The sequence below is a fragment of the Pectinophora gossypiella genome, chromosome 16 (genome assembly GCF_024362695.1).
Source record: "Pectinophora gossypiella chromosome 16, ilPecGoss1.1, whole genome shotgun sequence".
In the NCBI taxonomy this organism is placed as follows: Eukaryota; Metazoa; Arthropoda; class Insecta; order Lepidoptera; family Gelechiidae; genus Pectinophora; species Pectinophora gossypiella.
The window spans coordinates 14,195,118-14,215,461 of record NC_065419.1 but is presented as its reverse complement, the minus strand read 5'-3'; the positions used below and the strand labels follow the sequence as shown (position 1 = coordinate 14,215,461).

Below are 20,344 nucleotides of genomic sequence, written 5' to 3'. Positions count from 1 at the left end.
GCGGGGTCGGTATCGTGGACCACGCCGGCGGGGTCGGTATCGGGGGAGATTGTGGTCAAACGCGAGCCTAAATTATTTAAAAACAAAATCTCTACTTACCAACTCCCTTTCCCTTTCCCTCTCGCGTTCCCTTTCCTTCTCTCGTTCGCGTTCCTTCTCCTTCTCCCTCTCTTTAGCTTCTCTCTCTCTCTCCCTCTCCTTTTCTCTCTCCTTTTCCCGTTCCTTCTCCTTCTCCTTGACACTGTTGCAGTCCTTGTGATTTCTTATATGATTCTCTTTTGTACTTTCTACTTCTTTAACTATTTGTTCTTTTGCTGGAAATAAAAATAAACATTTGGTTGGTACAGTTATTTTTTTTTTAAACAGCCTCCGTGGTTTAGTGGTTAATATCATTTATAATAAAAATATATATTTGCAGTCTGTAAAAGGCAGACCTACAAATAGCTCTATCTCATTCTTGCACCTATTGTAAGAGAAGGATGGCTCTAGTATTAGAAAGATTAAAAGCTGTATACTCACTTTGCTCTGTACCCTTATGACTATCGCTATGATTATCCTTATCTTTATCTTTGTTTTTATTCTTTCTCTTTTCTTCTTTTAATGTACTAGCCTCTTTCTTTTCACATTTCGATGACTTTGCACTACCTGCAATGTAAAAAACAAAACTTATAATAAAGCAAAGCAAAGGCAAGCTCAATAGAACGTGGAAAGACGTCTAAAGAACAACAAGACAATAACATCACTTGAAATTTTCACAGAACAAAAAGGATGTTCGTCGAAATGATAAGAGAGAGAGGGAGAGAGAGAGAGAGAGAGAGAGAGAGAGAGAAATGTTTATTTTGCAAAACTGCACACACAAAAACCAAGCAAAAAACAAAGAAGAAGAAAAAAAAACAGTAAGATCTTACAATAAAAATAAAAATTACAAACAAAGATACCAGCCTCTCTCGATAAGGTGGTGGTGGTCGTCCTGAGATAAAAGGGCCTCACTCAGCACAAGAGGCGGCGTGAACCACGACGCTTTAGTATTATGTAATTTTTAATGTCAACGGCCTCTGTGGTCCAGTGGTTGAGCGTTGGACTCACGATCCGGAGGCAGCACACTTTGTGATCCCTAGTTTGGTTGTCCGAAAGTAAGATGATCCGTGTTTCGGAGGCACGTTCAGCCGTTGGTCCCGGTAACTACTTACTGATGTAAGTGAGTAATCGTTACATGAGCCATGTCAGGCGCCTTTGTCGGCTCAATCATAACCCTGACACCAGGGTTGATGAGGCTGGTATTCTACCTTACAACCCATGATAAAAATGTCTGGTATTGAATGTGTTCCTCTAGTTATTAAATAACTTGTAATGTATACCCTCATTGGTTTTTAAAAGATGTGTTGCTGTTGCAGTTTCTTGTCATTTCTTCTCCTCAGCCATAACACCTTGCGAAATGACGTAAATTCAAAAATGTTACATTGACCTTCAACAAGTTTATCCATGATAATTACGTTGAATAAATGATTCCGATTCTGATTCCCACACGATAAGATGTCATTTTAAAAAGTCCGTGGTTAACGATGGCGTTGGAGGGTTCACCCTTGGAGAATCTGGGGAAAGCTTGTGGTAGTAGTGCCTTGTGTCACCTTTACTGTGGTCGTGCCTGTCGTCGTCGGCAGGCGGCGCGGCGCCGGGCGGCGCCCCGTTGCTGTGCGCGTGCGCCGGCTTGTCCCGCGACAGCTGCTTCTCCAGCTTCTCTAACTGGGGGGCGCGAGTCACATTCATTAGTGCTTCGGAAGGCACGTTAAGCCAAACAGGAGTGGTAGATACTAAATATAATTAAAACACATAATAACGGGTTCTCACCGCGTTTAAATGGGGATATGAGACACCCGATATTTCGACACTGTTGCAAGTGCCATGATCACGGGATGACTGATGAGATACAACAAAACAATGATACTAAATATGTATACATTTAGTTATGTAAATAGTATAAGTAAGTCCGTCAAGAAAAAAACTTAAAATAGAATAGAGATATATATTTTTTTTGGTGAATAGAGATATATTTGAATTTAAAAAAAAAAACATTTGAATATTCTATTTACAAGGGGAATGTATTTACAAGGCGCCGGCTCGTCTCCTTAGAACCTGGCTTACATTTGTAGCCTCGGACTCCCAATATGGTTTGTTGTGTCAGGCCCCTGTGCCGAGGTTTTTCTTGCAGCTTCTTTTCCCCGGCTATACAGGTTGTGAGAAGCTGCAGTAGTTTTAGGCGGATGAGACGTTCGTTATGTGAAAATTGACGATTCAAAGTGTAACTATGTTACCTACTGAATAAGATATTTTTGAATTTGAATTTGAGACGATGGGCGGCAGCATGCAGAAGGCGGTCCACGCAGCATATAGCCGTACCGGGTGGAAAACCATAACCTGTGTTCGCGATCCTTAGCAGTGAGGGAACAACGAAGATGAGAAAAGTAACAAAATATACAGGGTGTTAGTAACATCGTAACGAATACTGAGGGGGATCATTCAGCTCATTATTATCAGTTAATATCAAGTGCTTCGGATGGCATGTTAAGCCGTTGGTCCCGGCTGCATCAGCAGTCGTTAATAACCACCAATCCGCACCTACTGAATAAAGATATTTTTGAATTTGAATTTACCTTAGCCTGCGTAAGGTCGTGCAGTATCCCGTTGGCGTCCTTGCAGCGGCGGCGCACGGAGCCGTTCATATGCCGCGTGTCGCCTGCGTGGGCGCACTCCCCGTTACTGGTGGGGCTCGTGGCGGGGCGCGACTCTTCTTTTGTTTGACTCTGCTGCTGGATTACAAATTATTTAAGTAAACTAGAAATATAAAAAACTAAAAACATTCCTTATTAGTAAATGTTATTACAATATTACAGATTTTTTTAATGATGATATAAATAAATAAATAACGAATACTCGTTTATATCATCATTAAAAAAATCTGTAATATTGTTCTGTAATCTGAGGGGGATGATTCAGACTATGATTCTGAGTTGATATCAAGTGGAATTTTCAGTCAGAAAATTCATGAAAATTTTTGTTTTTCTTTTTATTATTTTCTGTTCCATACTTTTGCGACGGAAAATTCCTCTTCATATCATCTCAGAATCATGGTCTCAATCATCCATCAAAGTTTTCGTTACGACGTCACTAACACCCTGTATAGTAGGTAGTTACGCTTCAATAGTTCTAAATAAATAGGTATTATAGGTCATTAATTTAAGTGTAAAAGTTCCTAAAGAGTAGATTTAAGATATGTTAGTTATAGATAGAATAATAAATGTTTCTTTCTTTCTTAGATTCCTTTTTTTTTAAGTAATCGGCAACTAGTTGCCCCTATTGTTTGCTGTGCTCTAGCAGGGCGTCACATGTTATATGTAAATATATATTATAATATATATTATATGTAAATATATATTTACATGTAGACATATTTACACGCATATTTACTACAACACCTTGTATAACTTGTGACTGCAATAAACTTCTATTCATATAAATACATGAGCTACGTCAGGGGCCTTTGGCGGCTGAATAGTAACCCTGACACCAGGGTTGATGGGGTTGATACTCCACCTGACAACCCACAAAAGGGGAAGTGATCTGGCTTTAATCAATGATTGTAGCACCAGGGTTGGTGATATCGGTCATTGACCCCACAAGAACTGACCTCGAGCTCCGTGTCCGGCAGCGCGTCCCGCATGAGCTGGAAGTAGAACTGGTTCTCGGCGCGGACCTGCCGCTGGCGGCGCAGGCGCAGCCGGTGGCCCACGTACGACTTCACGCCGAACCCGAGCGTCACCTACAATGCACATTAATAAGAATATAGAAGGCCTCCGTGGTCCATAAATAAAATAAAAAAGGTACGATATAGGGGTGATGTCCCTTACCACCGGGTACCCCACACAGTGCGCCGCCAGCGGCCGGCAGAGCTCCAGGCCTCCGCCCGTGCGCGCCCGCAGCGCGCCCTCCACGTACACCAGCACGCAGCATATCGCTACTGTGGGCAGGCATACGCCTTTGTCTGCAACTGAGGAGCGATTCAAAAGTTAATAAAAAAATAATCAAATAAATAAAAAAATATATAAAAAAGTTAAAGTGAGAAGTAAGATGATTCCGTGCTTCGGCACGTTAAGCTGTTGGTCCCGGCTATTCGCCGTAAAAAACACCAACCCGCAGTGGAGCAGCGTGGTGGAGTATGCTCCGGTCCCTCCGGTTGATTGAGGGGAGGCCTGGGCCCAGCACTATATACGTCCCAACATATATAGGCTGTTTATGTAATATTCAAGTGCTATACAGGGTGTTAGTGACATCGTAACGAAAATTTTCATGGGTGATTCAAACCATGATTCTAATTTGATATTAAGCGGAATTCGCGACGGAAAATTCCACTTGATATTAACTCAGAATCGTGGCCTGAATCATTCAACTCAGTATTCGGTACAATGCCACTAACACCCTGTAAACGTGGGCAGTAACGCAGCGCCAAGTCCAGACCATTCAAGTCGCTGAGATGAAAATGCTTAGGTGGATGTGCGGTGTGACGATGCTCGACAAAATCCGTAACGAATACGTGCGCGGCAGTCTCGGCGTACGCGACATCTCCGAAAAGCTACAAGAGAGCAGGCTCCGTTGGTTTGGGCACGTAAAAAGAAGACCTCCAGATTATGTGGGTAACGTTACAGCCAATCTAAACATACCAGGGCTTAGACCAAGAGGACGACCAAAAAGAAGATGGGCGGATGTGGTCAAAAAGTCTCTCGCGTCGACTGCTTTTATACGACTATGAGGAAGCGATGCACCCCCGCCCTCTCGATGATAAGTGCGCGACTCGACTGCCCGTATCTGCGTAGATGCTGTGACTTGCATGTCATAGCATCTAATATTAGATAAAGCTACTAACATCTAGAATAAGTTTACTAACACATATGAGACATGTTTCGTGAAATAAATAAATTATTATTATATTATATTATTAAAAAGGACCTGTGTATGTGCAATGTCTCCGAGAACGACACGTCCGATAGAGCGAAGTGGAAGAGAAGTACGAAGAAGGCAGACCCCACCATCAGATGGGAATAATAAATGCCAAGGAGAGAGAGAGCCACTAACACCCTGCATATTCCAAAGCATTTCCTGCTTTTAAATGTCACTAAATTTTTTTTTTTTTTTATTGTTAAATTGGTAAGTACAATTTTATTTCTTACAATATTAACCCGCCCAACTGTTACGTTTGATGGCGAAATGAGAAAGTATCGTGATTCTTGCTAAGCCCCGCGCCGACGCCGCCGCCATAACATATTTAATAACTATTTTAAAACATAATTATGTACAGTCAATATCATGTACCCACTTTAGAACCCTGTCGCACTATCATATTTGACATTTAATGAGACTCACGGTTGAAAACGTTAATGTAACATGGTTTCAAACTGTATTCATATTAGTACTCGTGACCTTTTTTTTTTTTTTTGACGTGACTTATTGTAGATTTGCCGCAGATGGCATTAACTACTTGGCCGGACAAATGGGGAGCGCTGAAGGCTCTCACCCGGTACAACGTTTAAGACAACAGGCCTGAGGGTGCCCAGTTGGGCGCGAACCTCGGCTCAGGGCGTCGTCTAAGAGGAAACATATTTGAAAGAATTAATCGACCCTAGTGGGTCGATAGCGATAAGCGCTGAATGAGGGAAATCGTCGACCACGCCGGCGGGGTCGGTATCGGGGTCCTGAAGTAGTACTCATGACCGTACGTACCCAATAATAATCAAACATACAATAATATAACGCCAAAAGCCATTTTATCAGTTTTAGTAAACAACCTAATTAATTACCGCTAGTTCGAAATAGAACTAGTGACGTAATGACCATAAAAATTACGTAAACTATACTAACACCGACTTTGGTGTTCTAGATGTGATGGTTGAGTGGTGTGCTGGTAATTAAACGACCACATAAAGTAATATTTTGAAGTTTATTGTTTTCTCACTTATTCACACATTTTACACTCTTATTATTATTAATTAATGTTTTATAAAACACCATGCTTTTAGTATTGGTTGAATTATTTTTTTAACACAAGAAAAATATTGATTGTGCATCCATTTTTGATGCTAAGAAGGAAGTCTCTTTTGTCTATGACAATACCTTTTTTATAGTAACAAAAACCATTTCATTTTTATATTTTGTTCGTGATCCGAACACCGACCCGCGCAGACACATACTAAATGTATACGACACGACATCAACCGAACTAGTTCCTATTTTAGTTTTAAGTCCTCATCATCAGCCCATTAACGTCCCCACTGCTGGGGCACGGGCCTTCCCTAAGGATGGATAGGGAGATCGGGCCTTAAACATTATACATAAACAGCATATATACGTCCCACTGCTGGGCACAGGCCTCTCCTCAATCAACCGGAGGGGGTATTGAGCATACTGCACCACGCTGCTCGAATGCGAGTTGGTGGAGGTGTTTTTACAACTAATAGCCAGGACCAACGGCTTAACGTGCCCTCCGAAGCACGGAATCAACTTATTTTTTCGGACAATCAGATGATTCAAGCTTGAAAAATCCTTAACAAACAAACGTCAGTCTCACAAAGTGATTTCGACAATGTCCCCTTGTCCGCCTTTGATGACGTAAGTGGTATCACTGTGTTACCATTAAATTGGTATCTCCAACATTCCAAGGACGTAAATTTTATTATTGAAAATTAAGTGAATTACTGACTAATGTATTTAATTTTTATTACTTGTCACATATATAAAAATCATTAAAACTGTAAATAATTATTTTCCTAAAAATTCAAAATTTCCTTGCAAAGTAAATATAGAAACATTGGTCGTGGGTAATTTATTTTTTACGAAATGGCAACACAGGGTGGGATGACGGACGTTAGCTGGGCTAACCTTGAAATGTTAGCTGTCACTTTTGAGCATACCCGGTTTTCTTATACCATGAGTACTTCAACCCTGAGCGTGCCGTCCGAGTGTTGCCATTACAAAAACCAAAAAAGTAGAAATTTATACTTACATGTATACCAGACATATTGCACCCATACATAGGTACTGGCTGCGAAGAATATGTACTGTAGCGGAATAAAGAAGAAACATATCATGTCGGACGTGAGCGCTATGCAGATGAAAAATACTGAAAACGCCTGAAACAAACAACAAGCAATATATTAACAGAGAAGAGAACAGTCTGTTACAGGGAATTACATACATACATAAACTCACGCCTATTTCCTACCGGGGTAAGCAGAGACTATAGAATTCCATTTGCTTCGATCCTGACACACTTCTCTTGCTTCCTCCACATTCATCAATCGCTTCATACACGCACGCCGGTTCAGAGTAGATCGTACTAAACCTTTCCTAAGGACATCTCTAATTTTTCAATATAAGTCCTTCCAGGTCTTCCTCCGCCAGCCCTACCATCAACTTTCGCTTTATTTACCGCTTTCGCAAACCGACGGGTATCGGATATCATCAGGGATTAGAAACAAGTAAATTCCAGTAAGTCAAACATAGCAGAGAAATATTCTTGTATCTTACAAAATAAAAGTACACAGGGCATTAGTGACACCGTGCCGAATTCTGAGAGGATTGATTCAGTTCATGATTCTGAGTAACTATCAAGTAGAACTTTCCGCCGCAAAATTCATGATTTTTTTCTTCAAGTTCCACTTGATATTAACTCAGAATCATGAGCTGAATCATCCCCCTGAGTATTCGTTTCAATGTTACTTACACCACATGCAAGTACGTACTTGCACGAGGTGTAAGTGACATCGAAACGAATACTACATATGAATACTATGAATCGAATACTTGTATACAGGGTGTTAGTGACATCGTAACGAATACTCAGGGGGATGATTCAGACCATGATTCTGAGTTAATATCAGGTGGAATTTTTCGTCGCAAAATTCATGATTTTTTTTTAGTTTTTTAAAATTATTTTCAATTCTATACTTTTGCGATGGAAAATTCCACTTGATATTAACTCAGAATAATCAGCTGAATCATCCCCCTCAGTATTCGTTACGATGTCACTTACACCCCGCACAAGTACATACGGTAGCCATACAAGTAGGTATGGGTGTTAGTGACATCGTAACGAATACTGAGGGGGATGGTTCAGACCATGATTCTGAGTTGATATCAAGTGGAATTTTCAATCTGAATATTCATGAAAATTTTTGTGTTTTTTTTTATTATTTTCAGTTCCATAATTTTGCGACGGAAAATTCCACTTGATAACATCTTAGATTCATGGCATCAATCACCCCTCAAAGTTTTCGTTACGATGTCACTAACACCCAGTATACAAGTAGCCATACAAAGGGTGTTAGTGACAACATAATGAACACTTTGTGGGATGATTCAGACCATGATTCTGAGTTGAAATCAAATGAAATTTTCAAACAAAAAATCCTGTCTGAGTCATCCCTCAAAGTTTCCGTTACGGTGTCACTAATGTATAACACTTACAAGTCCCTGATATTTAAAGGAGTCATAGACGGATCTGAGCATCATCCAGAAAGGCCAGAGGAACTCAAACCGGAACTCCAGCATATAGTCTGCAAGCACTACTGTCGCCCACAGCATCACGAACTTCAGGTACAGCATGGAGCTGCAACAAAGGCAATTTAATTAGAATAAGGAATAATACTACGTATAGAAGGGCCAATCTCCGCTCCCCACCAGCGGCTGAGCTAGGTTTACCCCACCCCCCCTGGGTTTTACTTTAGTCTCCAATCGTATAGCGTCAGACGTCACACACATATGCGTGTGTACGACAACATCAATGTGTAGTGTTTGTGTAAAGGGAGTTTTTTTTGTATGCAATGTCTGTGGTGTGATAATAGTTAACCAATGTACCATGTCACAATAACTTTTTGACGAATTAAACTGTAAATCACACTAAATGCCAAATATGTTAGTGTGATAGGGTTCTAAAGTAGGACTGTCTCACCTAAATAAGTATGAGACGAAATATGATCCTAGAAAGTTACATACAGTCATATCTGTCACATTACCCTAAGGGGGTAGATAGAGCCACAGCATTATGAAGAGGTCTTTAATGTGTACAATACACCCACTCCTCAAATAATACTATTGCGTATAGAACGGTAACTCTATGCCCCGCACTAATTCGTATCAAACACTGGGCTGGATTTACCTCACCCCCTATGGGTCTTACGTTAGTCTAAAAGGCCGTAAGCAAACGGAGTAAGCTCACGCCGTATAGCGGCAAACGGTAACAATAAGATTGTGTATGGAATGTGCGGGTTGTGCTTCAATAGCAAGTGTGATGATGAGTCTGCCTACCCTGATTGGGTCCTCGGGTGTGTTTAAGTGTAAGACGGTTCGTAATATGGAGAAGTACCTTCCCCTATCTAATAATAAGCTAAAAATAATAAGCTAATAAGCAAGAGGTATGGGCTGAAAAATGATATACATTATGTGAGACAATTGATTAGTTGTTATCAGATCAATGCTCATTGAATCATTGATTAATTACCTGTGACAATTAGTATTAGTAATAAATGTCAAGAGTAACACCTCAAAAGGCACACCCCAAGACACAACCTACTACTGCCTGCACACACCACTAAAAAAAGTCATATTAATTGCTTATGGTCTGTTTACCAATTGCATGTATGGGCCAATAGACACAGAATATATAAATATTCATATAAAGTCAAAGTCAAAGCATTTATTGCACACCCTATGTCGTGACCAGATCATAAAATTGATCATATCATGAAATGGTTATATTTCATGAAATAGAATATAATTCGTTGGTCACATCATGATCAATGAACACAAAACATTTAACGATATGAGCAATTAAATGCATGATTACTTCATGATATGGCCAAACTTTGGCAAGTATAAAATATATTGACTGGCAATAGTCAGTACATTAATTTCTTTAAACAGCTCCCTCAGAGACTCTTGAATAGATAATTCTATACTTAATTATGAAGTCTTACCATATTATGTGTTATATGCAATTGGAGTGTTAACATTAAAGGTCTTTTATGTTTAATATAATTATTCATAGTTCATTGAACTGATAAACACCTACAACACCTGGTACTTCTCATAGGCATATTTAATAAGTAATTGATTGCCTATTTCCGTTTAGGCTATTAAATATCTATAATAGTATCACTATAATTAATTTCCACTTATATTTCATTCAGCTAGTATACCTTTAGATGTTTATAGAAGTTTTATAAAGGATCAATGCATAATGAAATATATATATTGTTTCATTTTTACTTATTGTAACTATTTAATAGAGTTTCTTTAATGTATTGTACATAATTAAAACATATAATACGGGGTTCTTTATCATCATCACTAATTTAAAAGACATGGTCTTGTCGGTGTAGCATTCTCCATGCTATTTTTTTAGGGAAAAATAGACTAGTGGTTTTCCTCTTGCCTTCCACCCCCAGTATCTTGCCTGATGCAAGTGAGATAGCTACTACGACTCCTGTCCTCCACATCTAAATAGTACTGACACTTACTGCTGCCCTCTGTCAGGTTCCAGGTTAGTCCCTGTGTGAGTGAGTGTGTACCAGGTTCTTACCATGTTACAATCAAGAATATGAGACTGCCGATATTTCAACGCTGTTGCAAATGCCATGATCACACATGGGATGTCATACCATGATCATAGTATGTGGTCATGGTAATTGTATAAACCTCAAATAATGTATTGTACCAACTAGGTATTCCTTTTCTCTGTTTGTATTGATATTATAAATGATAAAACTACCAATATTGAAATGGTAACATATTGTTGTAATGATATGTGAAAGTTGTTAGTAGTGTTTTTGTAATGTATGTTCTGTATGAATTTTAAATATTTTATTACACTACATTACATTATATTGCATTTTCAACTAATAATAATTTATGCAAACACAATGTAATTAATGCAAATTAAAATAACATAACAATAATACAGAAACTAAAATTTCTCCATGAAAGCTTTGCATAAATTTAGAAATGTAGGAACATGGTTTATCTTCACAATAAACATACAATACTGCTTTCTCACATTACATAGAACATGTGAAACTGAATCCATGTGTGCTACACATCTTGAGTAGGTAAAACGAGCAATATAAACACGTGCGAACTGTTTCAATCGTGTTTTTTTGTCATCATATCATGAGCACGAAACCAGATGGTGTACTACCCACACACATTTGCCCTGTTTTTCATCTCTTTACCGCCCGATACCAAATTGCCTGAATATCAGCACCTCCTGGAATATCCCAAGAATACATTTTTATCGAAACTAAGCCGTTTCCACTCACTTTCCGTACATTCCTTCGGTGATTTTGGTGCGCTTTACTGGGCGCCGCATCTTGCCAGTTTCGGCATTTCGCCTCTTCATATTTTTTCCTCCACTCTGTAAATCACAAATATAGGCTGTCCGTTCACGACACTTTATAGAGAAACATTTAAAACAACAATGCTCAAAATATCGCCTTTTGTTGTCAATCGGCCTACAGAATTTACGAGGGAGATGGATGAAATATCGGCAAGCTTTTTGCGTTCACTCATAATTATGTTGCCACAGTAACACTTTTTAAAACTACTACGAACTGTTAAACTGTTGTGAGAGTATTTATAAATGATGAAAAAGCAACAATGAACTATTATTATATAAAAACCACTAAACTGAATACTAGTTCTGTATTCAATATCTACGATTCAAATTACAGACTTGATTTCAAATTTACCGTAGGGTAGAAAAATGTTAGATCTAGTAACACTAAACTGACTGATCAGTGTTGCTATATTTACAATAAATAACGAATATTAATGAATAACGTTATATTTTTATCGATATCATATTGGTGCATCTCTACTTCTACTTATTTTTGGGACACGTAGCACTAACGAAATTATAGAGAGAGATAAAGCTATACAATTTGTTATGTTGTGCCTCATTTCAACAAAGCTATTGCTATATGTAGTTTGTTTTAATTCGGTTTATCAAAGTGACATTAACATGTAAATAGAGGGAAGATTACGATGGAAAATCGCAATTTTCTATTAATATTTCCTTTTAAGTGGCACTAAATATAGTATTTTTGTGTTACAAAATGTCTGTTAATTCTCTAGTAAATTCCGTGCGGAGTTATCTGGCTTCCCAACATATGCTGGTCGACGACGAATGGCTATCGGGGTTTGTTGATTTTGTCAATGATTTTATTTGTATTAATATCATCAAAATATTCATGAAAACTAATTAGTCTACCCAAATATTATATTTTTCAGGTGTGTAGAATATTTAACAGAAGATAGCAGCAATAGTTACAGTGAAACAGAGATAAAATCTTTGGCCAGAGAACAATGGTTGCTGAATGATTTGAAAGACATATGTCCAGGTTCTTTGCCAGGAAATTTAAAAAATATGCAAAAGACCAGGCTGGATGGACGGTTCACACTTCAAATTAATGCTGCTATTGATATAGGTAACTCATACATTGTCTCGTTGACTCATTTACTCATACTTTGTTTTAATTAATATTGAAAGTAACTAACATTTAAACTTTTTTTACCCAACTCTCAAGAAGAGTTCTAGTTGTAGTTTAGCCTATATGTGTTTTAAATAGTAAATATTGTACAAATGTGAAGTTGGGAACACATTTTAATGCTGTATGAGAAAGCGACCGCACGCTATCCCCTCGTCGATTCGGCCGCGTCGGGTCGTTCTCTCTCGCTCTAGCAAATGACAGTTCTAAGTAACAAAAAAGAATAGAAGCATAGGAAAGATGTGGTTAAATCCTAAGTCTATGCTCATACTTATAATAATTATATTATTTCATAAGGTACCCCAGCATACCAGCAATATTTGAAACTGCAAAAAGTGAACACAGAGAACATTGAGGTCACTACCAACTATGATGATAAAATTCCAAGCCACAGGTAAAATAAATAAATGATTTCTATTATTAGTTCTTAAGTGACTAGTTTTTACATAAAGAATGTCTCATCTGCCTAAAAATACTGCAGCTTTTCACAAGCTGTATGGCAAGGGAAAAGAATGATATTTAAAAAAAACATAATATGTTGTTATAAAATTCATTAATTTGGCTGCCGAATATCAGTTCCTAGACAGTTCAACTAGTAACTTAAGTTCTCAAAACCTAACCTAAGTTCTCAAAATTTTGCATTGGATAAATAACCCGACAGAAATAAATTGACAGTGCTCGTCAAACAGGTAGCATATCCACGAGATGCATATTTGATTTGCCTGGGTTATTCATTCATTCACTCATTCATTTTAAAATTAACTGTCAATTGTCTATCCCTTTCCTTTTCGGCAGATAAGAAAATAACGGGTTTGAACATAAAATTAAGAGGAGTATGCAGGAATCAGGGCCATGTAAAATTTTGGGGATTTAAAATTTCAGCTTAAAATTGACGTGTATTCCTTAAATTTGATATCTGTCGATTACCCGTCCCTTTCGTTTTCGGCGGATAAGAAAATGACAGGTATAACTTAAAATAAAATTAGTGTGTATATTTCTATTATTTCAGGATGATAAAACTGTACTTGACAGATGGAGTGCAGGAGGTGACAGCTATTGAGTACAAACCTATGAGGAACTTGAGTTGCGACATCACTCCTGGGTGTAAAGCTCTTATTAAAGGTACCTATTACACAATAGGCTAGTTCCTAACTAGTCAAATCAGTTACTTTTTACTAAACATCAAAACACGAAATTACTATAAAATTAGTATGAAAAAGCACACTGTGAGGTCATAGAAAGTCGTGACAATATGTCGCACTTAATTAACTTATAACAAATAGAAAAAAGAAAATATTATTTGTCAGTTTTAAACCTGTCATTATGTAATCATAATTTCATAATTCATCTTTGACTTAGGAAACTACCCAATTCTATTACTCAGAATAATTGGTCATTGACCCTACAAAGCACACCCCAGGCACTGCTTACAAAAACTAATTCCTAGTGTGCCTAATGAGTTAGTGTGAGTGAAACAGCCGACGCGCCGTCTCCCTTGCTCCTTAGCACCTTACGGCCATTTAAGAGTAAAGTAAAACCCAGTAGGGTAGGGCTTAGAGGTGAACTTTAACATAAGGCGGCGGTCACAATAGATCTTACTGGTCACAGTGATACAGTGCAAGAAATTTGCTTGCAAACTTGCAACCCCCAGCTTCAAAAAGCAGTCTGACCTAAGTCATTCTTCAGGTCCCCTGGAATGCCGTCGGGGAATGCTGCTCCTCACAGAGGGCAACATCGAACTGCTGGGCGGCGAGGTGCAGGAGATAGCCGTCTCCAACTGCCTGGCTGGTCTGCTTTCCACCAAACTTGGGCTGCCAATGACGCAAGGTGGGTCATCATCTCCCTAGCGTTATCCTGTTTTTCGCAGGCTTTGCTGACCTAACATAAAAATTGACAAATCCAGTTTTTTACAGAAGCGACTGCCTATCTGACCTTCCAACTCGCGAAGGTAAAACCAGCCCAATACAGATTAGGTCACATAACTCCGAAATGCATTTCTCGGGAATATGGGTTTCCTCGCGATGTTTTTCTTCACCGCTGAGCATGTGATAATCATTTATGATCCAAACATGAATTCAGTCAATATTGGTTTTGGCCTGTGCTGGTATTCGAACTTGCGACCTCAAAGTGAGAGTCGAGATGACCCAAGGTCGGTAAATACGAAAAAACGCATTAGACGATGATAGGCAGAGGCCTAACCATGTAACTCGGTTTCTATATCGTCACCTAATAATGAACAGTCATGAGCAATATAATGTACCCACTTTAGGACTCTGTCGCACTAATATATTTGACATTTAGTGAGACAGTTTGTCAAAAAAGTTAATGTGACATTGTACCAAAGTGTATACTAATACTCGTGACCGAACACCACATAAGCGCGTTTTTGAAAAATCAATAAACCAAACTACATCATAAACAAAACAAGTTACTTACAATATAGAAATAGACTAAACATATAAAATAAAATTAAATAAAACTAAAAATAAAACAAATTATATACAATTAACAGTTACACTAAACCTTACTTAAAAAGCCCGACTCCAATCGTACCTGGCGCAAATGTACCCATAATGCTGGCTGCGTTTCCGCGTTGAATAGCCAGCAATATGCGTTGCACCAGGTAGGATTCTGAGCGGGGATCCACACTATTCCTGAAGCGCCGCCCAAACTCGCGCACTTAGCTCCTGACTTCAGCGCACCACCTTCCAGCGACCTTGCACGTGAAGCAGTCGGTCGCAACTACTATTTACTTAAGTGGTTACATGAGCCATGTCAGGGGCCTTTGGCGGCTCAATAGTAACACCGGCAGGTGATGTCGGCAATAAAATAAATATAATTTTGCATTTAGTTGAAGAGTTCTTCACTTTCAGACCCGGGAGACCACAACACGACCATAATCCAACGTAACACAAACTTACCAACACCACACACACAGATGCCACCGCGAATGGAAAATACTCCTCATTTCGAAGACTCCTCTACAACCAGACCCGTTGCAAGGGTTACTCCTAGCAGTACTAACATCCAAACTACTTCCACCAACGGATTCGCTGAAGACGACATAGACATAGACCAAATAGCAGCCATAGAGGCGCAATTCGACAACTCTGGCAAAAGACCGTCCTCAGAAAAGTCCTCGAAACCCGAAAAGAAAATCAAAATGGACACTGTTAACACGACAGATGACTATCCAAACGATGATGATTTATTTGATGAAGATGAAGAATATTTAAGAGAAATGGAAGCTAATTTCGATGCTGCTGAAGGAGCTGCTAAAATCTCGTCAAAATCAAAAGTTGAGCCTAAATTTCCTATTAACATATCAGCAGAACCATTTGTATATATAAAACAGATTAATGAACTGAGCAATGAAGATAAAACTGGTAGAGTATTCAAAGTAAAAGGTCAAATAATCAAATTACTATCAAAGTTATCAGTTGGGAAAGACGGGTGGAGTTTAAGATGTACACTAGTGGATGGTACGGGGACTATAGATGTAGAGTTCACAAGCAATGTGCTATCGAAATTGGTCGGGTATACTCCGCAAGAGATGAACCAGTTGAAGAAACAAATGATGACAAAACCTGAGTTGAAGGAAAAGGCTGTTTCGGTGAGTTTTAACATGTTTTTGTTTTTAAGGTTTCATTTGTTACGAGATGGAATCCTGTGGTGTCTGTCTATCCCATGGTGTCTATATTAAAGTCCCATGTACAAGGGGCTATTGCCTTTCAATCAATAATACTTTATTGCACAACGACATATACACAGGACATAAACATACGAATAAAAAAATAAGCACAATAAGCGGCCTTATTGCTAAATAGCAACCGAGCACAAAGCCAAGAAACCATCTATACTAATATTATAAATGCGAAAGTGTATGTGTGTGTCTGTCTGTTTGTTTGTCTGTCTTTCTGTTTCGACTTTCTAACACCCCACTTAAAATGGGGGCTAGAAGTTTGTATGGAGCATTCCGCAATATTCAAGGTAGTAAGCTAAAAATTGGTATGCGGACCAGTGGCGTAGCGTGCCTTGTCGGGGCCCCGTATAAAAATTTTTTGGAGGCCCTTATATGGAGGTAAAGATTTTTCACAACAGAAAAAAAAATGTGAGAAGAAATATTTATTTATCACATAATTTACCCATTTTACAAATAAAAATCGAATTTTAAATATTCACTCTCCTTGCCTTTTTTTCGGTAAACTGATTTATTAAATCATTTATGGCTGATGATGATTTTAGTTTTTCTAAAGTTTCTGCCTCTATGGACAATAGTGAGATGTCTGACAGCCGTCCTTACACACTTTGGGGGCCCCCGTGGCCCGGAGGCCCCGTATAATTGATACGGCAAATACGGCGGTAGCTACGCCCCTGATGCGGACTATTGTGACTAACAAAAAAATTGTGCATCATTTTTTTTTTAAATCTGCCCCCAACCCCTTCAAAGAGGGGGTGAAATTTGATAAGAGACTTCGCAGTTTTCAAGACAGGAAGCTAATTAAAATTGGTACACGGATCCCCCGTGGTACACCGAATTTAACGCGGGCGAAGCCGCGGGCAGAAGCTAGTGGGATATAAATTACCTATGTACCAGACATGAATTGAAAGTCATAAACTCGAATTCAGTGGTTTGGAAGTTTGTAACCCGGCCGGGATTAGAACCCGTGACTACGATGTAAGTCACACGTTTTCCGAACTAGGCTATCACGGATTTTGATAGAAAGTAACCATTAGAATAGAATTAGTTTATTATAAAAGGGCGCCACACACAAAAAAAGACAACATCATATCAAATTTCCAGTTTGTCGAAATGATCATAAGGTGGTGGTGGACGTCCTGAGATAAAAGGACCTCACTCAGCACAAGTCGCGGCGTGAACCACGACGCTGATATTATGTGGACCCTGTTGGGTGATGCACGAACATCAAACACGTGTTAATTGTGTATGTCGTGGCCAGATCATAGAATTGACCATTACATGAAATGATCGACCATTTCATGAAATGGTCGTATTTCATGAAATGGCCAACTTCAACTGATCATATCGTTTAAACGTCAGCGTTTAATGATATTTCCATCCACGTTTGGCCATATCATTAATGTAGGGTGTCCATGATAAGTGGTGTAATAAAAACGCGAAATAAGGTAGGAAATAATACATTACTCTAGTACAAAGTACAAAAATGTTTAAAATTCAAATAAAAATTAAAAAGTCATTTTCGATTAACGGAGTGTTGATGTAGTTGACATATACGCCGTAACTGCATCTCGCTTTGAAGTCGTCGTCATATTTTTGACACTATTTCATGCCATTGGTCATCATTCAGTATACTTTTCGTGTGTAAGATAAACATACTGGCGGCGTAGGGGTGGCCCAAGGGCCACCCCCGCCGCACCCTAACCTACTGTTATGCCTTGTAAAAATTATAAAAAAAGGATTATGATAATTTAAATTATGACAAAAACATTTATGCGTTTTAATAGAATCCCGTTTCAAGTAGTTAATGCCATCTGCGGCAAATCTACAATAAGTCACGTCAAAAAAAAGAAACTTTACGGACAGTAGGATCGTCTATATTTTTCTTTTTTTAAATTAATATCGCTTCATTCGCAGTTTTAATTATATCATATTTTGAAATCCAATAATAGTCCATTGATTTACGTAGCGTGGTCACTCGACCTTCATTATTTGCCATATAACCTAAAAATAAAAATAAAGTTGCTGTCTACTGTTAATACGAGTTTTTCTTTTCACCTTAGTGTCAAAACATTGCTTCACTGCACTTTTATTTTGTATTTGCTCATTATTATTCGTATTATTCGCGTTCACAAAAGAATAATTATTGTCCGCCGCCATTATGCAAAACAAAAACAAAGCGACACCAGCGCCACTACCGGTGGATACTGTTACTATTTTACGATATGATCGCTAACGTTTGGCCATATCATGAAGTAATCATTGGTCATATCGTTAAACGTTTTGTGTTCATTGATCTAGCCAAACTACATCATGATGTGGCCAACGAATGTTGTTCTATTTCATGAAATACGACCATTTCATGAAATGATCAATTCTATGATATGGCCACGATATGTACATATATTATAATACCATTCATGATCATAATTTGTTACAGGCATTACAGAAAGCAAGGGACACTCTACAAGTACTATATTGCATTATAGAGCTCACAATATTAGAAGTGCCAAAAATAACATGTCTCATACCATTCGAGGGCATACACGTAAACATGTTACAGAAGAGAATACAGGGTAGCGGATTATAGCATTTTTTTTTTATTAAATTCAATAAATTATTGAAATAATTATTTTCCTAAATTGTAATGAGGGAGTTTCCAGACTACGTTCTCGCTAGATGGCGTTAAAAGGGTTGTTTAAAAAATTCAGCTGTAACTTGGATGTGTGTTCCATGAATTTTATGCCTGACATTCACCTGTCCCTTTCCTTTTCGCCGGATTAAAAAATGACAGATATAAATTAAAATAATTGGGTGACCGTAGGAAACAGCACCAAGTTTGTAAATACAGTGTGTTAGTGACATCGTAACGAATACTCTGGGGGATGATTCAGACCAAGATTCTGAGTTAATATCAAGTGGAATTATCCGTCGCAAAATTCATGATTTTTTATTAGTTTTATAAATTATTTTCAATTCTATACTTTTGCGATGGAAAATTCCACTTGATAATAATTCAAAATAATCAGCTGAATCATCCCCCTTAGTATTCCTTACGATGTCACTTACACCCCGTACAAGTACATACGGTAGCCATACAAGTAGGCATGGGTGTTAGTGACACCGTAACGAATACTGAGGGGTATGAATCAGACCATGATTCTGAGTTGATATCAAGTGGAATATCCTGTTGGAAAATTCTTGAAAGTTTGTGTTTTTTTTTCCGTTCTATAATTTTGCGACGGAAAAATCCACTTGATATCAACTCTGAATCATGGTCTGAATCATCCCCCTCAGTATTCGTTACGATGTCACTAACGCCCTGTATAATTCCAACAAGTTCCAGCTATGTATGTTTTTTATACAAGTAAATGAAATTGAAATGTACATCTGTGATTTTGAACTTTATTCATTATATCCATGTAGTATCACTGCTACTCTGTAGTAGGGTAATAAGTTCGGCTCTCTACTGGGCAAGGCCTGCCGTGAATCAGTTTAATTGAATCAAATATTCTTTATTGCCCATATACAACAGTTTAACCATACTCATGTTATTTCATTGCCTATGTGAAATGTGTATGTCTGCAAAGGCAATATTTAGTGAGACGTAATTTGCAACTATAATTTATAACTGTACCTAAATTTATACACAATAAATATCTTTATACACAGGAAAGATTACAGTGCTAGATTCCAGTGCTAGTTTCCAACTAGTCAAATCAGTTACTTTTTACTAAATGTCAAAACACAAAAATACTACGGAATTTGTATCAAAAGTAACCTGGGACGTCACAGAAAAACGCGACAAAATGTCGGACTTATTATTACGATTGTCATAAATTAAATATAAGTTAAATAGAAAAAAGAACATGTTTTTGTTAGTTCTAGATCTGTCTGTATTTAGTAATCAGAATTTCATATTTTTTTCTGGAACCTAGTACAAGATCCAATTGGTGGCCTTATAAAAAATGCTATACAAAAATGTCTTCCAGGCGGCGAGAGTATGGGATGGTGTGCCTTATAAACATTGGTGATTTATAAACATTGTCAAATT

At 38.1% G+C, this 20,344-nt stretch overlaps 2 protein-coding genes across 5 annotated transcripts in view; one reads left to right on the top strand and one right to left on the bottom strand.

The window, feature by feature from the left end:
* The window catches only part of LOC126373789 (macoilin), a 170,388-nt gene extending 158,720 nt beyond the window's left edge, over positions 1-11,668 (bottom strand). For 2 of the 4 annotated variants that reach the window (XR_007567360.1, XM_050020088.1), the window contains exons 1-9: positions 11,364-11,668; positions 8,515-8,656; positions 7,052-7,178; positions 3,906-4,045; positions 3,686-3,817; positions 2,652-2,804; positions 1,629-1,743; positions 520-645; positions 100-314 (exon numbers count right to left, since the gene is read on the bottom strand). Coding sequence is in view for 3 of the 4 variants with exons in the window: in XM_050020088.1 (XP_049876045.1) it covers positions 100-314; positions 520-645; positions 1,629-1,743; positions 2,652-2,804; positions 3,686-3,817; positions 3,906-4,045; positions 7,052-7,178; positions 8,515-8,656; positions 11,364-11,443 (1,230 nt within the window). In the remaining variant the exon portion in view is untranslated. The remainder of the gene's footprint in view (positions 1-99; positions 315-519; positions 646-1,628; positions 1,744-2,651; positions 2,805-3,685; positions 3,818-3,905; positions 4,046-7,051; positions 7,179-8,514; positions 8,657-11,363) is intronic. The other 2 variants (XM_050020089.1, XM_050020090.1) reach the window with 2 other exon arrangements.
* A 285-nt stretch (positions 11,669-11,953) lies between these two features.
* On the top strand, positions 11,954-19,677 carry LOC126373816 (recQ-mediated genome instability protein 1-like). The gene is made up of 7 exons (XM_050020137.1): positions 11,954-12,241; positions 12,334-12,530; positions 12,888-12,984; positions 13,600-13,712; positions 14,277-14,417; positions 15,464-16,203; positions 18,731-19,677. Exons 1-7 carry the CDS (start codon positions 12,159-12,161, stop codon positions 18,878-18,880), a joined length of 1,521 nt encoding a protein of 506 aa, XP_049876094.1. The 5' UTR covers positions 11,954-12,158; the 3' UTR covers positions 18,881-19,677.
* The last annotated feature ends 667 nt before the right edge of the window (positions 19,678-20,344 follow it).